Source organism: Amaranthus tricolor, chromosome 2 (assembly GCF_026212465.1).
Source record: "Amaranthus tricolor cultivar Red isolate AtriRed21 chromosome 2, ASM2621246v1, whole genome shotgun sequence".
NCBI lineage: Eukaryota > Viridiplantae > Streptophyta > Magnoliopsida > Caryophyllales > Amaranthaceae > Amaranthus > Amaranthus tricolor.
In genome coordinates this window covers 10107837-10126592 of record NC_080048.1, presented here as the reverse complement: position 1 = coordinate 10126592, position 18756 = coordinate 10107837, and the positions used below count along the sequence as shown (strand labels likewise).

General features: G+C 33.3%; 1 protein-coding gene across 23 annotated transcripts in view; it reads right to left on the bottom strand.

Moving 5' to 3' along the window:
• Nucleotides 1-18756, bottom strand: part of LOC130805307 (uncharacterized) — a 32049-nt gene that overhangs the window by 12795 nt on the left and 498 nt on the right. For 3 of the 23 annotated variants that reach the window (XM_057670011.1, XM_057670012.1, XM_057670010.1), the window contains 8 exons: nt 18510-18551; nt 18166-18337; nt 16719-16971; nt 15540-15596; nt 14715-14800; nt 449-551; nt 204-246; nt 5-31 (listed from right to left, as the gene is read on the bottom strand). In XM_057670011.1, coding sequence (XP_057525994.1) covers nt 5-31; nt 204-246; nt 449-551; nt 14715-14800; nt 15540-15596; nt 16719-16971; nt 18166-18294 — 698 coding nt within the window. In that variant the 5' untranslated portion in view covers nt 18295-18337; nt 18510-18551. Of the gene's footprint in view, nt 1-4; nt 32-203; nt 552-825; nt 14801-15539; nt 15597-16718; nt 16972-18165; nt 18338-18505; nt 18552-18652; nt 18676-18756 lie in introns of those variants that run through there. The other 20 variants (XM_057670014.1, XM_057670009.1, XM_057670023.1 and 17 more) reach the window with 14 other exon arrangements.

Genomic DNA, 18756 nt, shown 5'->3' with positions numbered 1-18756 from the left:
TTACGTATCAGACTCCTCCTCCTCATCAACACTATTAAACAGATAAACAAAATCAAAAAATCAAAATTCAAGTCAAAATTACTAGTAATTAAATTCCAAGTAAATAAATTAATTAAGCAAATACAGTATTAAACACATAAACTGTTGAACAGGTAAACAAAATGAAATCAAATATTAAAATTAAGCAAAGATTACACACATACATTTGATCACGATCAATGTAATAATCTCCAGGATAATCCAGGCTGAGAAAAAGCAAACAAAAAACCAAGTGAATTATATTACTATGATTAAAAATTCAAGTCAATAAAATTCAGGAAATATTAAACACGTAGAAGTACATACATATAACGATCAAGGTTTGGGGCCTTTATGCGGCACAGATGGTAAACGAATTATGGATCGGAATTAATTAAAAACATAACAAATGAACAAACAGTGACGTATCAAGGAATTGATTTCAATTTTTTTTGAGGACTTGATGCATGAACTACATCACCGCCATCGGGGTCCATCGTCGCCATTAAAAGAGCTTTTTTATCTGAAAAAAACTTACAAATACAGGAAAAACAAAACTACTATTTAGGGTTATAACATATATTTAGGGTTATAAAAAACAGAGATTAAAAAAAACAAAAACAAAAACAAAACAAAAAAAAACTAACACAAACATAATAGAGATTAAAAATAACAAAAATCAATAACCCTAACTAGAATGAGATCAGTTAACCAAACATAAAAAACAGAAAAAAAAAGAAAAAAAAAAAGATAATCAAAACAAATCGAAAAACTTAATAGAGATTAAACGAAAATTAACAAACTAACCTTGAAGATGAAGAGATTTGAAGAAGAAAAGGTTAAGGTTAGAGAGAGAATCAGAGAAGGACGCGGCGAAGAGGGTTTTCGTGAAATGGTAACTGCCCTAACTGGAAAATGAAATGGGTCATAGATAGGCATGCAAACGGGGCGGGGCGGGTATTGGATTTAATTACCATCTCCATCTCCATCCCCACTCATCAGGTTTATAAAACGTCTTTTTCCATCCCTCAATAATTGTAATATACCCCTAGATTCCGAAGCTTGTTTACTAGCAAAAAGTCATAAACAAACCTATCTTCCTAGTTTGACTCATAGTACTAAACCATTTGTTTTGATACATTCTGATATTTAGGGCTCTGCTTCTGAGTTTAATACGCACGGTTTTTCTTACTATGTTTTTTTTGTGGATGATTGTAATTGTATGAGTTGGGTTTACTTCTTAAAACACAAATCTAAGGTTTTTGATGTCTTTGTTAAGTTCTATAATATGCTCATCACTCAATTTCAAACACAACCACAAATGCTTCGATTAGACAGGGGGGTAACACATCAACTCCGACATCCAAAATTTCTTTTCATCTCAAGTCTCATTCATCAAACCACTTGTTTAAATACTCCACAACAAAATGGGGTAACTGAACGAAAGAACCGTACTCTCCTTGAGATAACCCAAGCTCTTATGTTTAAAGCTCATATTCCCACCCATTTTCGGCCCGAAGCAATTGTCACTCCCACTTACTAAACTGTCTTCCCACAAAATCCATCAATTTCAAGACTCCCTTAGCCACCCTCCAAACGCATCATACTATCCCCTCTTCTCATTCCTTACCTCCACGTGTGTTTGGTTATGTTGTGAATGTTCATTTTCCTAAACAAGCCCGTAACAAACTTGAACCTCGTGCTCTAAAATGTGTCTTTCTTGGGTATAGGGTAACTCAGAAAGGGTATCGGTGCTATGATCCAGTCCATAACAAACTCTATACCACTATGGACTGTGACTTCTTTAAGGACTCATATTATTATTCCCAGCTTAGTCCTCAGGGGGAGACTACTATTAATGACTTAGCTGTCTTACGCATCCCATAGTAATTGATCCTTATCCTAAAGAGCAAGTAGGTGAACCACAGCTGCTGTCATTGAAGACATAGTACTTCCTCTTCCTCAGACTATCCCTGTTCTATCTGAAGCATCAAGTAAAATACTAAACAAGAGGTACACTCTGAACTTTTAATTGATGTTGCTAATGATATACCAGATGTTGAGGAACAGTGCAGATATAAGTTTCCACCAAGGAGTACAAGGGGTGCTTCTCCAAGGAGATATGATCCAGAGTTTGAGGCAATGAGGTCTCGGTAGCCTATTGATCAGGGTAATAGTGGATCCTTACCTGAAGCAGCTGTAGCTTTCAATACCTCACTGTATTCTCATGCTATACCCCGAAATGTTGAGGAAGTACTCCAAAACCCTAGATGGTGGAAGGCGATGGAAGAAGAGATTTTAGCACTTTAAAGGAACAAAACCTGGGAAAATTGTATGTTACCCAAAGGGAAGAAGACAATTGTATGTTACCTAAAGGGAAAATTGTATGTTACCCAAATGGGTGTTTTCAATTTAATTTCATGCAGATGGAACCATCAAAAGATACAAAACAAGACTCGTAGTCAAAGGGTATACATAGACATATGGGGTAGACTCATGGAAACTTTCTCCCCTGTGGCCAAGATCGACACGGTTAGAATCTTATTTTCAGTTGTAGCTAACAAAGATTGGCCATTGTACCAGTTTGATGTAAAAAAATTCCTTCCTTCATGGTGAAATAGAAGAAGAATTCTACATGAAAGCACCTTTGGGGTTCTCTGATGACTATATTCAAGGGGAAGGATGTAGGCTTAAGAAAGCACTATATGGGTTGAAGCAATCTCCACGAGCATGGTTTGGTGGATTCACAACAGCAATGAGAAAGTTTGGTTGTGTGCAAAGTAACACTGTTCTTAAAGAAGGAAAAGGATCAAATTACTTGCTTAATAATCTATGTTGACAATATGGTTATCACTGGAAATAATGAAGAGGATATTAATGAGCTCAAAAGAAGGTTGTTCCTGGAGTTCGAGATGAAGGATCTAGGAAACCTTAAGTACTTTTTTGGTACTGAGGTTCTTAGATCAAAGAAAGAGATATTAGATCAAGCCCTAAAAATTGACTGATGAATATACTACTCTTATTAATAATGATACGTGGGAGTTAGTTCCTTGTCCTTCTAATGTGAATGTTATTCGATGTATGTGGATATTTTGTCATAAAACTAATGTTGACGGTTCTTTTGAGCGCTATAAGGCTCGGTTAGTTGTTGATGGTAGTTCTCAACAGGTTGGGATTGACTGTATTGACACTTTTAGCCCTGTGGTTAAACCTGCAGCCATTCCGGTGGTTCTGAGTTTGGCTGTTGCTAGTTCTTGGTCTATTCATCAACTTGATGTCAAGAATGCGTTCTTACATGGTCATTTGAATGAAACTGTTTATATGTATCAGCCGATGGGGTTTCGTGATCAGTTGCATCCTGATTATGTGTGTCGACTTAAGAAATATCTACATGGACTGAAAACAGGCTCCGAGAGCGTGGTACCAGCGTTTTGCTGATTATGTTCGGACGATTGGTTTTGTGAACAGTGTGTGTGACACTTCCTTGTTTATCTATCGTCCGGGTTCAAATATTTCTTTCTTACGTAGACATATTATTTCCTTACTTGCTATTGAGTTTGCTATGAAGGATTTAGGTCTGCTAATTACTTCTTGAGGCCTGATGATTTCGCCTAGTCTCGTGAAGGAGAATTTTAGAGCACGCTTGATGGAACGAGGGCAAGAGTTCTTGTTGTTCAAGCACAGTATCAATTTCACTATAAGAAAGAGTTAAGCCCTTGATTAGTTAAAGAACCAATCGTTGAATCGTAATCGAAGTCTCAACATTATCAAGTTGATCCGCAAGGTTCTTTAAATGAAGACAATATGCATTCATATCCACAAAATTTGCAAGATCAATGTGTGTGAATTGTTCTTCAAGATAGAGAGCAGGGGTAGTCTTGTTGTCTTGAAATATATCACGTAGGTTGTCCCATGCTTTTTGCGCGGTGTCGGCCTTGGAGATGATGCTAAGGAGGAGGTCACGAGAGATGGATCCATAAATCCACATTAGGACGTGAGCGTCCACATATTCCCACTCGTCTTATCTGGCACTGGTGTAGATGACGAATCAGAGGCAGCCATATTAGAAATAATATGATCAAGAACACGGTAGGCTTTGTAGTGGGTTTGAAATAGTTGAGACCATGTTGAGTATAACCCACTTTCCAATTCTAACTGTATAGGAATATGGTTCTTGATATTAGTTATAGAGAGAGAAGGGTGCAATGAGTTTCTCTCACCAGCCATGGTAATGAAGAAGAAAGGAAGAAGATGATTGATAGACAGAATGTGAAAGAGGATCGAAGGGAGGGCTGATACCATATAGGAAATGATCCTTAATGCCTTAGATTTATTACAAAAGAGTATATATATAAAAGCATAGATCAATGCAATGTACCAAAGTACCCTTCATCACAATCCTATCGACTTTTCTCATCCATCCTAATATAGATTACATGTAGTCCTTGCTCTCACTAATTGGCAATAAAATTTATCATGATTAATCAAGAATAATTACCCTGCGCTCTTACTGACCTTTGATTGCTTTGTCAACATTAAAAGAAGTTGGTTGCCTCTTCCACACTTTAGTAGAAATGTTTGTGACATCATGCTCCTTTTTCAAACCTTTACCCTTCAAATTCTAGAACTTAATATGCAGATTCTGAGCACCCAATAGAACTCTCGCATTTGACATCGTTTATAACACATTCAAACTTAATGATGCAAACTTCGAGTCTAAGTTACTTAACATAGAATTATTTGACTCGCTCCTAAATGAAAGACAAGTGCAAATTCCTCTAAATTTTATTCATTCTCATTGCAGTTTATCTCAACTAAAACTATCTTATATTATTCTACTAGAATACTTTTCATTACATTAACGCAAGTAGTAAACTGTTAAGCTATAAATACGAAGATGAGATATATTTTGCACACGAAAATTGAGCTAAAGTACAAACGATAGAATAGAAGTAACATCCAATGCGAACCAACTTTAATCACCTATTTCCTGACATCTCTATAGTTTGTGACAAGAAAAACAATAAATCACAATTTTAAGGTTATACATGGATAAAACACTAACATTATGTTTAGATAGAAGAAAAGTGGCACGCGGTCCCCCAAGTTACACTATTAAATGCAATAATGTAGTTTTATACATTTTTATTAAAAATAATGCAATGAAAATATTAAAATGTAAAAGCGTGTAAAGGGTAAATGATGCAAGGGCCGGAGGTGTATAGTTAATAATAGGTAGCATAATTAAATTGAGACATGGAAAAATATTAAAGTCATTATATTTATGAGACACTTGTCTTGTTATGGATGATTATCGTTTGCTTTAGATCTATATTGCAGAATTGTGTTATTTTGCGTTGCTGGTCAATCTAAGATATTTGTAATCTTTCAACACAAACTTTCCATTACAAGACACATGTAGTCATCATGTAATTATGTAAACATCAGTTTGTCCAAGGTCCTAACATCTGTTGATTTAAGTAATTAAATATTACATTAAAGAGAAGAAATTTAAAGAAAGAAAAAAAATAAATTATTTAATTATTAGACTTAAGCTTTATTAGCTAAAACCCTAAATCCCTAAAATGACATTGTATTAATGTAGCAAAACTCACAAACAAATTGAAAATCAACCCCAAACAAACATAGAGGTGAAACAAAACTCACAAAATGCAACATTTTATCATGAACTCTAACTCTAATCGCGTGAAATTGGTATGAAATTTTGCCCTCAAATCAAATTAATTTTATAAAGTAAGACAAAAAAATTAAATATATTTATTTGCATCTTTCAACAATTGGTCTCAATATAATTATGATAACCTAGTAGACAATAAAACATGGCAAAAGTTGGGTCGGACTTAAATGAAACGGGTCGGGTCGGGCCGAGTCATGCAAAATGAAATGCGAATTATTACAAGATGAACACTATTCATCCTTAGTTGATGGATAGTTCTTTTGCTACTGAACTACCACGTCGTATGCCACTTCATCAACTACTTTGATTTTCTTTATTATTTTCCCATTTCTTCACGTTCTCTCTTAGTTTCTTCCTTTCTCATTTTCTTTCTCATTTTTCCCATTTCTTCATTTTCTCTTTCAGTTTCTTCCTTTACATCTCAAGTTCTGCCATTTAATCCAACAAATTCAGTAATTGTGGTTGGTTGTTTGTTTTATTATTTGATTTGATTTTGATATGGGTTTATAATTCTTCTAATTTCTTGTAATTTGTCCTCGTCTCGCCATTTTTCCTATTTTTTATTTCTATCTATTACTTATACAATGCGCAAAACATAACACATTAGAATACAAGAATTTCATCTATTAATATTAGAAAAATCTACCCAGAATAATCCAACCTATTCACGATTTTCCTACAATAATCTCAACAATCGATTAGCCATGAATAATCTCATGTATTGTATCAATTTACCCGGAGTGCTGTTGAATCCATTTTTACCAATTGTTCCGGTTAAGTTGCTGTAGCTTATGTTTAACCCAGCTTCTTCATCATTTTACCATGAATTCCTTCCTCCCTTAAAACCCATACCCCAAATCCTCCATTAAAACCGAAAAATTCATCAAGAATCTCTGTTTTTCTTTTCTTTTTTTCATCTGTCTCATGCTATGAAGAGCATTACCACATCTCATTCTTCCGGACAATTTCGTTTATTATGTGCAGTGAATTTACAAATGGTACAACTCATCTGCATGCCATGTCTTGTGAGTTTCCCTGGTTTTTTTGGGTCCTCATGAGCACTTTTGATTCGTGACTTTCTTGGTCTTCCTGGACCAATTTTGATTGGGGGTGGATCGATGGACATATCAATTTTAGGCCATTGATGTTCTCCAATGCAAGGAGCTATGCAACCTGTATAAGTCTTGTGTATGCAGCTTTGGTGTAACATTCTTCCACAAATGACTCGACGTCTTTATGTAGGTAACTAATTGAGGCAACAGCATGACAACAAGGAATCCCTTTAAGATCTCATTTCTTGTACGTACATGTTCTTCTTTCTATGTCCACCTCTAATACGTCAATGTGATGAGCAACTTGGAATACTGTAGCAGTAGACGGTAGATGCCTCTTCTTTCTCTTTATCCAATATAACTTGTACTTTTGGACATAATAATCCACTCCACTTGCTTGCACACTCCTCCCTCTTTGTTGTTAGCCTGTTCATTATCATTGTTCAAATATCATCAAGCATATCAATCAAGTGTTTTGATCTAGCATGCATGATGTAATAGTTAAAAGTTTCGGCCATGTTACTCAATATCACATCGCACTTTGTATCAACCTTCACAAAAGCTCGACAAAGTAAACGAGGATTAGCCAAGTTAAATGCTTCAGCAATTACATGGTTTACTTTCTTCATTTCTGTGATTCCGTCATTAAAATCAGCTTCATTATAAGCTTTTGCACACCTCCAAAATAAAAGCTTCATCTCTTCACCCTTGAAGCTTTTGTTCCAATTAGCATATATATGTCTCGCACAAGATTACAAGCCCCGGTCGGGTCCAGCTCAAACCCGGCCGGGTTGTCTAAAATCACTTGCTAATATGTTTAACCCAAGGACCCGATCGGGTCTTGCTTAAAGCCGTTCGGGTCCTGCAACTTCTACTCTCTGGAAAACTCTTAACACACAGACCCGGTCCGGTCTTCCGGAAAACCGGTCGGGTCTTCAGAAACCAGGTCCGGTCTTCCAGAAACCCGGTCTGGTCTTGCTGAAACCCGGTCCGGTCCTACTTTAATAACCGTTTTTCCGCACGGTTTTTTATTAAATGATGGGGAATGTAACCAAACAAGGGGAGTTAACATTTTCTATGTTTTTTTTAGATACTTTTAATTCTTCACTTTGGGAAAGAAACTTTGTAACTTCATTTACTTTCGTTCATCATTTGGTATTCGAATTCAAGTACTATTTCTTTATCCCTTTTCTTGTTATTATTTTTAATCATGTTTCCTTTAATGAATTCTTGTTTTGTTGCATTTAATATGTATGAGTAGTTTCTTAATCTAAGGTTAGATGGAACCCTAGCCATGATTTTGATGATGAATTATTGAGTTCCAATCCCTTTTTGTTATGCACAATCCTTGTTCATGCTTGATCTCTTATGCTAGTTAACTTACGTTTTTCAATAGAAACTTTGGAAATTGTAGTTAACAATTTATTCATCGTTAACGAAAGTTAGAGTTGAATGAATGGCCTTTTAGATCAAGGGCTTGATAATCTTCATGAAAATAGATAGATTTGATTGTTGGATCTTATAGAATATTGTGCTCAATGTCATTACTATACTTGATTCCATGAAAATAGGTTTGATAGTATGGTAGTGAAGCTAATAGTCTTCGAAAGGAGTTATTAGTATTCTTAATGGTGTATTCGTCCTATTGAACTTGGTTATGATTGTTGTAAGGGTAGTAGGATCTCATTGCCATCATATCATGCTAGTGGGGAAGTTTATCCCTGGATGTTTTAGTATCATCGATTTACTTTTCTAATTTAATTGTTTGCGCTCTAGTTGTTTAGTTAGTTTAGACATATATCCTCCAAATTTGTGTGTTACCTAGGATCAATTGGTAGCCGGAAAATAATCACTTACTACATTGTTCCCTGTGGATTCGACCCTAACTGCTGCTATACTAGTTGCATATTAGGAATTGTTTGGTAGTACATAAACGACCTATCAATATTCCCATCAGTGACAATTGTAAAATGGCTTTTTTGGGCTACTTTATTTCAATGCTTCCATGTAACTCATTAGCTTGGAATAGTGTTGCTTCATTGAACCATGTAACTTTCTGTAAGTAGCATATTTAATCTTATATGCAAAACCCTAGTAATAATTATCCTGTAATTCTTCCTCACAATGTCTATAATTTCAGATGACGCTATGTGTGGTCTACTTTTGAACAGATCAAGTAACTCTTCCGCACACCAAGAAGCCTTGAATTGCCTATTTGAATCCATATTCCTTTGACAAGTATGTTGACCATCCACTGTTTTCACAACACATGAAGCCGTCTTCCTATCCCAACTAGCAAAAATCCTAAATGGACACCCTTCAACACATCTTACTCCAATTCTTTGCAATCTTTTTTTGTCACTTACACAAATTTTAACATTTCTCCCTTGAGCAATAGCATATCTAGTAACAGCTTGTCTAAATTCAAGAGAATTACCAAAAACAATTCCAACACACCATTTAAACCTCCTAAAATCTGTTTTATCATTTACTATAGTAGGTGTGACAATTTCATCATCACTATTTTCATATTAAGACACAATATCATTGAAAGAGCACTCACCAATCTTCAAATTTGATTGAACAACACCTTCATCCTCCTCCACTGACAAGTCCTCACTCAAAACAAGCTCAATTGACCCATCTCCTTCAGTTTCATCCTCATCTGATATGATATAGTCTAGATCTGTGCTATCATCTTCATCTTCAAAAGCTTCTTCATAACCCTCATTTATCTCACCAGATGCAATTTTACCAGGCCAAGTCTCATACCAATCACAAGTAAAATCTAGCTCATCTTCAGATAAACCTTGTTCGATGGGGATTAGCTTATAATTCTTTTCATGTTGTGAGTTTATGGGGCTGTTTGGGATATGAAGAAAGCAACTTTGATTTTCAGATTCATTACAAATATCTGAAATATTAGGTGGGTTGGGATATGAAGAAAGCAACTTGCCTCACATGTATCTTTATGTGCTTTCCTAGGTGTTAATTTCTTCCTTTCACCTACAAAGCCATATGCTTTACCTACATTACTAAATTCTTTTTTCATTTTCACAGACAATTTGTCATCATCTTTAACATCAACAACATATACATCTACAGCCCTAAAGTCAGTACCAACATTACCCATTTCACTTACAGAAACATCATTGATTAGTTTCTTCAACCCTTCCTCAAAAGTCATTGCCTTAGGATCTAAGTAGTATAAGCTAAATGGAGACTTGAAACCAATATCTTCCTCAACTATTCCCTTAAGTTCAAACCAAGATAACTTGTCAGGTTCTATGCTCATGGATTTACACATACCACCCACATACTCTAATTCAAACCTTGTCTTTTTAAACACCCCACCAAACCACCATTTTATTGTAAAGGAATCACACTGACTAGCCTAGCATAGATCAAATCAAGAACAAAATTTAGAATGCATAATTGGAGATGAAAATTCGAAACCCATCAATTTAATTTTACAAAATTTGAAAACTTACCATTGATGGCTATAGTCACTGAAAATGACGGAGCTGCGATTATAGTCACTAGAATGGGAGCTCAAAAGAGATGGGCTTCTTCACTCACTGCTTAGAATGAATAATAAATTGGAGATGAAAATTCGAAACCCATCAATTTAATTTTACAAAATTCGAAAACTTACCATTGATGGCTATAGTCACTGGAAATGGCGAAGCTGCACTTATAGTCACTAGAAATGGGAGCTCAAAAGAGATGGGGTTCTTCACTCACTGTTGTGTCGTCAATGGAATGTGAAGTAGAAACAAACATGGATAGGGATGCAAACGGGGCGGGGGGGGGAGTATTGGCTTTACCATCCCCATCCTCATCTGGAAAATCAATCCCCATCCCCATCCCCATCCCCGCGGCGGGTATAATTTTTTTCCCCGTCCCCGCCCCGATGGGTTTGTACCTAATACCATCCCCGCCCCGCCACCCATCTAGGTATCCATCCCCGTCTAATACTCATTTTACCCGCTCCACCACCCATCAAATCCTCGCTTAATACCCATCTGTATCACATATTTATATTCAATTATTTAGGCCTTAAAACCCATTTTACTTGCACAATATAATAACATATTGAAATTCCAGAAACAATGTAAAAATTAATCATGTAAAAATTGATCATTATATTAAGGGTGTTTGAAGAACTAAAAATTAATCAGTGTTTACTTGCACAATATAATAACATATTGAAATTCAATACCTACATATGAATTACAATAAGTGCCACTTAGTGAGCAGAACGTGGAAGAACAACTGTGCTTAAAAACATCCATGAGAAGAACTAAACTATCACAATATCAACTTACCAGAGTGGAATAAAAAAGGCAGGAAAAAGAGATCGGAAAAAACAACTGTGCAGTGATCGATGGATGTTAATCTTGGTAAAAATTACTGAATTTTTTTTTTAAAAATAAAAAAAATAAAAACTGGGGTTTTTAAAAAAATTTTCAAAAATTTGAAAATAAATTCAAGGTTTCCAGAAATTTAAAATTTTTTTTTTTAAAATAAATTTAGGGAGGCGGGGCGGGGCAGGGATGGGGCGGGTATCACCTAAAATCCATCCCCATCCCCATCCCCGCGGTGGGTATCAATTTTATACCCGTACCCGCCCCATGACCCATCAAACCGGGACCCATCGGGGCGGGGATGGGGCGGGTCTCCTATTAGACCCACCCCGCCTGCATCCCTAAACATGGAGGAGATGGGGTAGATTGACACAATACATGAGATTATTCATGATTAATCGATAAGTTGGGATTATTATAGTAAGATCGTGAATAAATTGAATTATTTTGGGTAAATTTTCCTTAATATTAACAATATTAATTTAAATTAATATTAATAATATTAACATTAATTATTAATATTAATTAATATTACCAATATTAATAATAGATAATAGATAATATATAATAGATAATAGATAATTGATTTGCTCAACCAATAGGCTAAAAGTCAATCAAAAAACTAGCCAAAAAGCCATAAACCGAACACGCCCAAAGTACATTTTGTTCAAATAAATAGTGTCAAATCCTTAGCCACATTTTGTTCAAATTAATATTAATTATTAATATTAATTAATATCTAGTATGTTTAGTTTTAATTTAATTACATCTTATAACATTCTACTTTCATAGTTTATCTATTTATTTTATTTTAATCGGCTAAGAAAAGAGAAGAATTACATGATAATGAAATTCAAACCTTATTTGGAAAAGCGATACTTTCTCTAAATGAATTACTCCTTCATTTGCATGTATGTGTACTTTCTCCATTCTGAAATACTCACTACATTACGATTGTTGATACTATTTATCGTTTAAATTTATTTTATTTATTACAGCTAATATGTAAGAAAATATAGTCGGGTAAGATCTTGTTTGAATCATCTAATCGCATAGTTTTAGAATATTAACTTTTACAATTTTTAGATGTCTATACTTCATTATATAAATGATCAAAATAACACATTCGATTGCGTAAAAAGTCAAATGTAATAAATATAGTGAAACAAAGGAAATACTTTTTCTGTTTCTTTGAGTTTGCATTATGAGACTTGAATATTTAAGAGATTTTTGAGTTCCATTATACAAACTCCAACAGCAGAATAAATTTTTATTTGTTCTATTGTTATAATATTATGTAAATCTACATAAAATATTTTAAGATGAAAGATTATAATGTTCGTGATAAAAAGGGAGTAAATTAATAGTACGTACAATTGTTACGGCCCAAGAGAACAACTAAGAAGTATGCAAGGCAATAAAATGAGAAGAAATAAGGGAAATAGAAATTGAAAATCTAAAAAGAATAAGCAAATTAATGTAAAAATTCAAAATATAAGCAACTTTTAAATTTAATATTCAAAATAAGCACTTTTTGCCTAGGGCACAGGTTCGAGGTTGTTCGCTGTCAGTCAATGTCTTTATTCGCTGTTTAACCATTTTTGACCGAGCTTCTTTGTTCGCTATTATTAACAGCGAACAATTACAAGGATAATTAGGCACACTTGTTTGTTTCAATTTTTATTGTTATTTTCTTGGGCCATGTCAATTTTATAAGGCTTATTTTTAGACTTTCAATTATTAAAACTTTCTATAATTAAATAAAATCACCATTAATCTCATGATTATCAACTTTTCCAAATTGTTAGGAAATAGATTAGAAAAGTTAATTTTAGTTTTTTAATTAAAATAGCATTCTTTTGGAGAGAATTAAAATTAACATTAAGTCACTTTATATGATTAAATAAAATCACCTCTAATCCCATAATTATCAACTTTCCCAAATTTTTAGAAAATAAAATAGGAAATCTAATAATTAAAATTCTAAAAATAAGCCTTGTGAAATTGACATGGCCCAAGAAAATAACAATTATAATTGAAACAAGAAAGTGCACATAATTAGCCTTGTAATTGTTCGTTGTTAATAACAGCGAACAAAAATGCTTGATAAAAATCTTTGTTCGTTGTTACTAAAAGTGAACAAAGACCTTGACTTATTTTACCAAGCTTCTAACCCCAAACCTGTGCTCCAGAAAAAAAGTACTTATTTTGAAAAATAAGTTTAAAAGTTGATTATTTTTTGAATTTTTTATATTTATATTAATTTTCTTATTCTTTTCAAATTTTTATAGCAATTAAGGTATTTAGTACTCCTACAAGCTTTAATTACATCGTGGCCTCGCACAGTTGCACAGCAACGTAACCTACTTGTAAAGGGATTCATAAATCTAATTAATCTATGTCTGCAACAAACAATATTCATTCATATAATTATTACAAAATTGACTACTAATTAAATATTGATTTAAATTGATACCACCATTATTTTTCACATTAAATTTGTAGAAGACCATCTCACTATAGTTATAATTAATTATTTTAAGGTTACAAGTAATCGTATTAATACTATAAGTGTACATTTGGTAACCTAATAAAAAATTGTTTCATGAGACGTAGGGATGAAAGTTTGCATTACGGTTTAGTTTCTATCAAAATTCAAAACCAAGTCAAACCAAAAAACATTTAGTTTTCTTTTCATTAGTCCAAAGTCATACCCTTTTTGACATAAATTTTTGGAAAAAATCCAATCTATTCATGATTTTCCTACAATAATCTACCTATTGATTAACCATGAATAATGTCAACTTTAAAAAGTATATTCGTAAAGTAAACCCGATAACCAAATGACTTGCAATAACAAGTTTGGTTTTTATAAAAAAATATAAATTAAAATAAAATATCAAAAAAATGTTAAAAAAATATTTTAAAAATTTTATGATTTTTTTATTATTCAGAAAATTTTGTATGTAAATTTTTAAAAATTTTCTAATATTAAATTAATTTTTAGTTTACTATTTTTGTGAATTGCATACTATAGCAGGTCTTCGGGTTACTCAAGACAAAAACCCCTAAAATTAGGATTGTTCATAGTTAATCAATAGGTTGGATAATTATAAGAAAATCATAAAAAAGTTGAATTATTATAGATAATTTTTTCCTTAATTTTTTTTAAAGAATTCCCAAAATAAGTTTAGGAAAATTTTAATTTCTAAAAAAGTGTATGGGTCCGAACCAAAGTTAAAGTTTTCATTTTAATTTTTAAAAGAATTAAATTTATTTTATGCATTGTTGGCTACTCAAAAAAACCCGGTTCCTAGTTCCTGCATATTTGGTCAACAAACTACTCCTATGTCCCAGAATGATTGCCACAATTGAAATTAAAATCTCTCACAAAAATATCGATGATGACAATCAACATGGGACGAGTAACAAGTTCCCTTGATTCACAACAGCCTTAATGAAAAAGCTTAAGCAAAGACCGTCTACAGAAAGAGCTTAACAAGTTCTTGCACATTTGTTGAGCCTATTTTGGCTAGATAATTGATTAAAAACATAACAAATGAACAAACAGTGACGTACCAAGGAATTGATTTCAATTTTTCTTGAGGCCTTGGCCAAGTGATAGATGGAAGGACTGCAGCTCTTACCAAAGGTGTGACTGGCACCTGCTGACAGAGAATGGCGAGAATGACTAAGCACACCATTTCATCTTTACCTGAGTTAAAGAATGTCAAGAATGGCGAGAATGGGACCCGCTTATAAAAAATGGCAAGTATGGCGAATGGCGAGAAATGGTCAAGAAGAAATGGAAAGATGAGAATGCGAGAAGATAAAGGAAAGGCACTTGCTGACATGTACAAAGTATTGTGCATCATGAACAATATTCCTTGCTTACAAATGTTCTATATTTAGAGGATGTAATCCCTTCAAAGGCAGAAAGATCCGGAGGAAAAACACTCATCTCCATCCATTTCTCTTCCATTCCCTCCGAAATAACTTTCCTTCCATTTCTCTTCCTCCTAAATAAACCACCAAGAACAAACTCCCTACAGATTTCAATTAGAAAGAGCAAGTTTCACGCTTCCACGTAAAATATAGAGGATAATTTTGTACAATTATAGCTCAATAACTCAAAACTAAATAAAATTAGATAATATGAAACTAAAAATCAACGATGATAAAAAAACTAGATGAGAAAATCAAAAGGTAATCTACAACTCAAACAACCTAGAAAAACGGTAAAATTAAGAGAATACAAACTACATTCAGTTCCCTACATAGTAAAATGCAAGAACATGTCTCATAAGCAGTTAAAAAAGTAGTAGAATTTGACCATTATGATCATTAAGATTACAAATTTGGTTTTAATCCTGACATGCTCAAAATCTCAAGAAAAGAAATAACCTTGCGGATAAACAACCTTGTAACCCCAAGCTCTGCTAGCAATACTCTGCGAATAATCTGCAGTACATGATACATACATTATTGTTTGACAACTTGTTTGGATACAATGACTTGGTGAAAAAGTTCGAAAATAGAATTTTATTTATATTTTTTTTCTATCTTTCAAATGATATATGTAAGAGGGTAAGAGAACAAAATCAACAACACAAGTCCTCAATTCTCACATAATAATAGCGACAGTAAGTCACTAAATCAAAAAGTATGATAGGCAAATGAAAACCTAATATTTTCAACAAGAATATCCTTTGCCATATGAGATAAGATAAGCAATGAACAACCATCCATAAATACTGATTAAGTTCCAAAATACATTGAAGTATAGTACCCTAATATTTGTATTAGTCTTTTAAGAGGAAAAAAATTGAAGATGAAAGGCAAATAAAAACCTAATAGAAGTATTTTCAACTAGTATATCCTTTGCTAGATGAAAAGAAATGAGCAACAACCTCCATGTTTTTAATTTTTTAAATAATACCGATAAAGTTCCGCAATGCATAGTTGCTTATATTCTTGAACAATCCAAAATGGTAAATGAGGTTTAGAAGAGGGAGTACCATTTTACAAAATCAGTAATTCTGTTTTCCCAAATTACTTATTGATTTGTTTTTAAAAAAATTAGCGCGTACATAATTTCAAATCTGAATTAATTTCTCTTACTATTCTGAAGAATAAAAGAAAGAGTTTTGTTGATAATACTACATAATATGGCATCAAACTCGATGATGGTAACATGTCCTTATCTGAATTGATGACAAGGTATACTTGATGTAATAAGTACTTTATATATTAACCACAATAATGCATGAGCAATTTGACACGAAACATTCCATGGTATTAATTTAATTCATGTGACTGATTTCATTTCTTCAATATATCCTATTCAATCCTAATGTCAGGAAATACTTCACTGAAAACTCATGTATACGTTTCTACACTATGTTACTTGGACTCCGATACTGGTATGTTTCGAAGTATCGAACATGTCTATAATATTCAATTTCACACCTATAAATGAAGTGTCCTAAGTGTCTACCAATGTCCGATCATCAACAATACGACTGGGTACATGAGTCAGAATGAAGAATCAGAGCAACATTGTAACTACATAAAGAGACTTACCGGAATCATGTGTTTCCAACGAACATAACTCTTTGACTTGAAAGTCACTAGGTTGAGGCTCCTTAAAATCTTCCTCGAAGCACATCTCCTTGACATCATGATAATTAGGATACGGACCATCTTGAAGATTAGCAAAGAAATAAAACAGCTTGGAATCATCTTCAGAACGAGCGATGAAATTCATCCACACCACTGTTTCAGGTTGGTGCTGCCTATCTGCAACAAGTACCTCCTTCAGCAACAAATTTGTGCACTGCAACAAACATCTCAAATATTATGATAAAGTTGCACAACTGTGTTTGGAGTAGAATTAGTAGTTCAAATTGGTACAATCTTTAAGATTTTAAAGAGATAATGTTTTTTTAGGGTGGGTTTCATGGGAGGAAGGGGAAGAAATGCATGAGGTAAGGATCCTTACACCTCAAATGTCCATGCAGAATTTCAATCAATTCAAATAGCCCATGATCCTTACATCTCACTCTCCTAGGGTATCAATAAGTCCATTGGAAATATTTCACAAAAGTACAACATATCAAATCAAACACTTAAGACTCGTAATAGCTCACACGCCCTATTCAGAATTATCAGTACTTCTTTCACAACTCCCACAAGATTGGTCGTAGCAAAATTTGTAAAGACTCGTCATTGTAATTGATCACATCTATGGTATTAATATTTGAGTTAATATGAAGTACATAAAATAGTTCAACAATGAGATATAAAATAAAATGCCTACTGAATCAAATTTTGTTTCTATTCAAATAAAATTTTACACAAGCCTAAAACAAGCATTGATGTGCTTCTCCAACACTAAAGCAAAAATAAATCTTATGCTTGTAGAATTATAAAATTAACTTGAGAATGCATGTATAAATAATAAGAATGAAATTCAAGAAAAGGGTGGTCATGTTATGCAAGGTAAAATAAAAATAGATGCTATAGCATATCTTCAGAACACACACATATGCCTAATCAATCAGTTTGTTACTCCGACTCTTCATTTTGGTTCACGTACCCATATCCAATCCTTGATACTAGGACATTGGACACTTCATTTTAGGTATAAAAATTGCATATTGAGACGGGTCCGATGCTAGTAAACGCACAGTTTTCTGAGTATGTCGATACCGATACCTGAGTCAACCCCCCAAACTAATTCAACTTCTAATGGGGAGCAGTGGGAACATCAAAAGAAGAGACACAAGCAAAGAGGTAAAGATTGTAAGCAATGCAAAAAAAAAAAAACTTTAAAACAACTGCATATAAAGAACTTTATAAGTGAATCTACAAAAGGAATACAAAACAATCGATCAGCTATATAAGAGAAAAAAAATAATCAACAGATAATGCCCAAGACAGTATGACACTAAACAAACAATAGGGAAAATAAAAAGTGGATACAATCAAATAAAAAACGATGAAGTGGACTTTAGTATTCAAACCTGACCTCTTTAGAATTGTAGTAGGTTAGCGCCTTTTCGGCAAGAGGCTTATAGAAATTCAAATTAGCAAGAGTAGCCACCCTCCTGGGAGGGCCTTCGAGATATCCAGGGCTAAACAACACAAATTCACTCATTCATTCAATTACTTACGTATCAGACTCCTCCTCCTCATCAACACTATTAAACAGATAAACAAAATCAAAAAATCAAAATTCAAGTCAATTTTACTAGTAATAAAATTCCAAGTAAATAAATTAATTAAGCAAATACAGTATTAAACACATAAACTGTTGAACAGGTAAACAAAATGAAATCAAATATTAAAATTAAGCAAAGATTACACACATACAATTGATCACGATCAAGGTAATGATCTCCAGGATAATCCAGGCTGGAGAAAAAACAAACAAAAAACCAAGTGAAATATATTACTATGATTAAAAATTCAAGTCAATAAAATTAAGGAAATATTAAACACATAGAAGTACATACATATAACGATCAAGGTTTGGGACCTTTATGCGGCACAGATGGTAAACGAATTATGGATCGGAATTAGTAATAACATAACTAACAACTAACTTTAAAAAATTAAT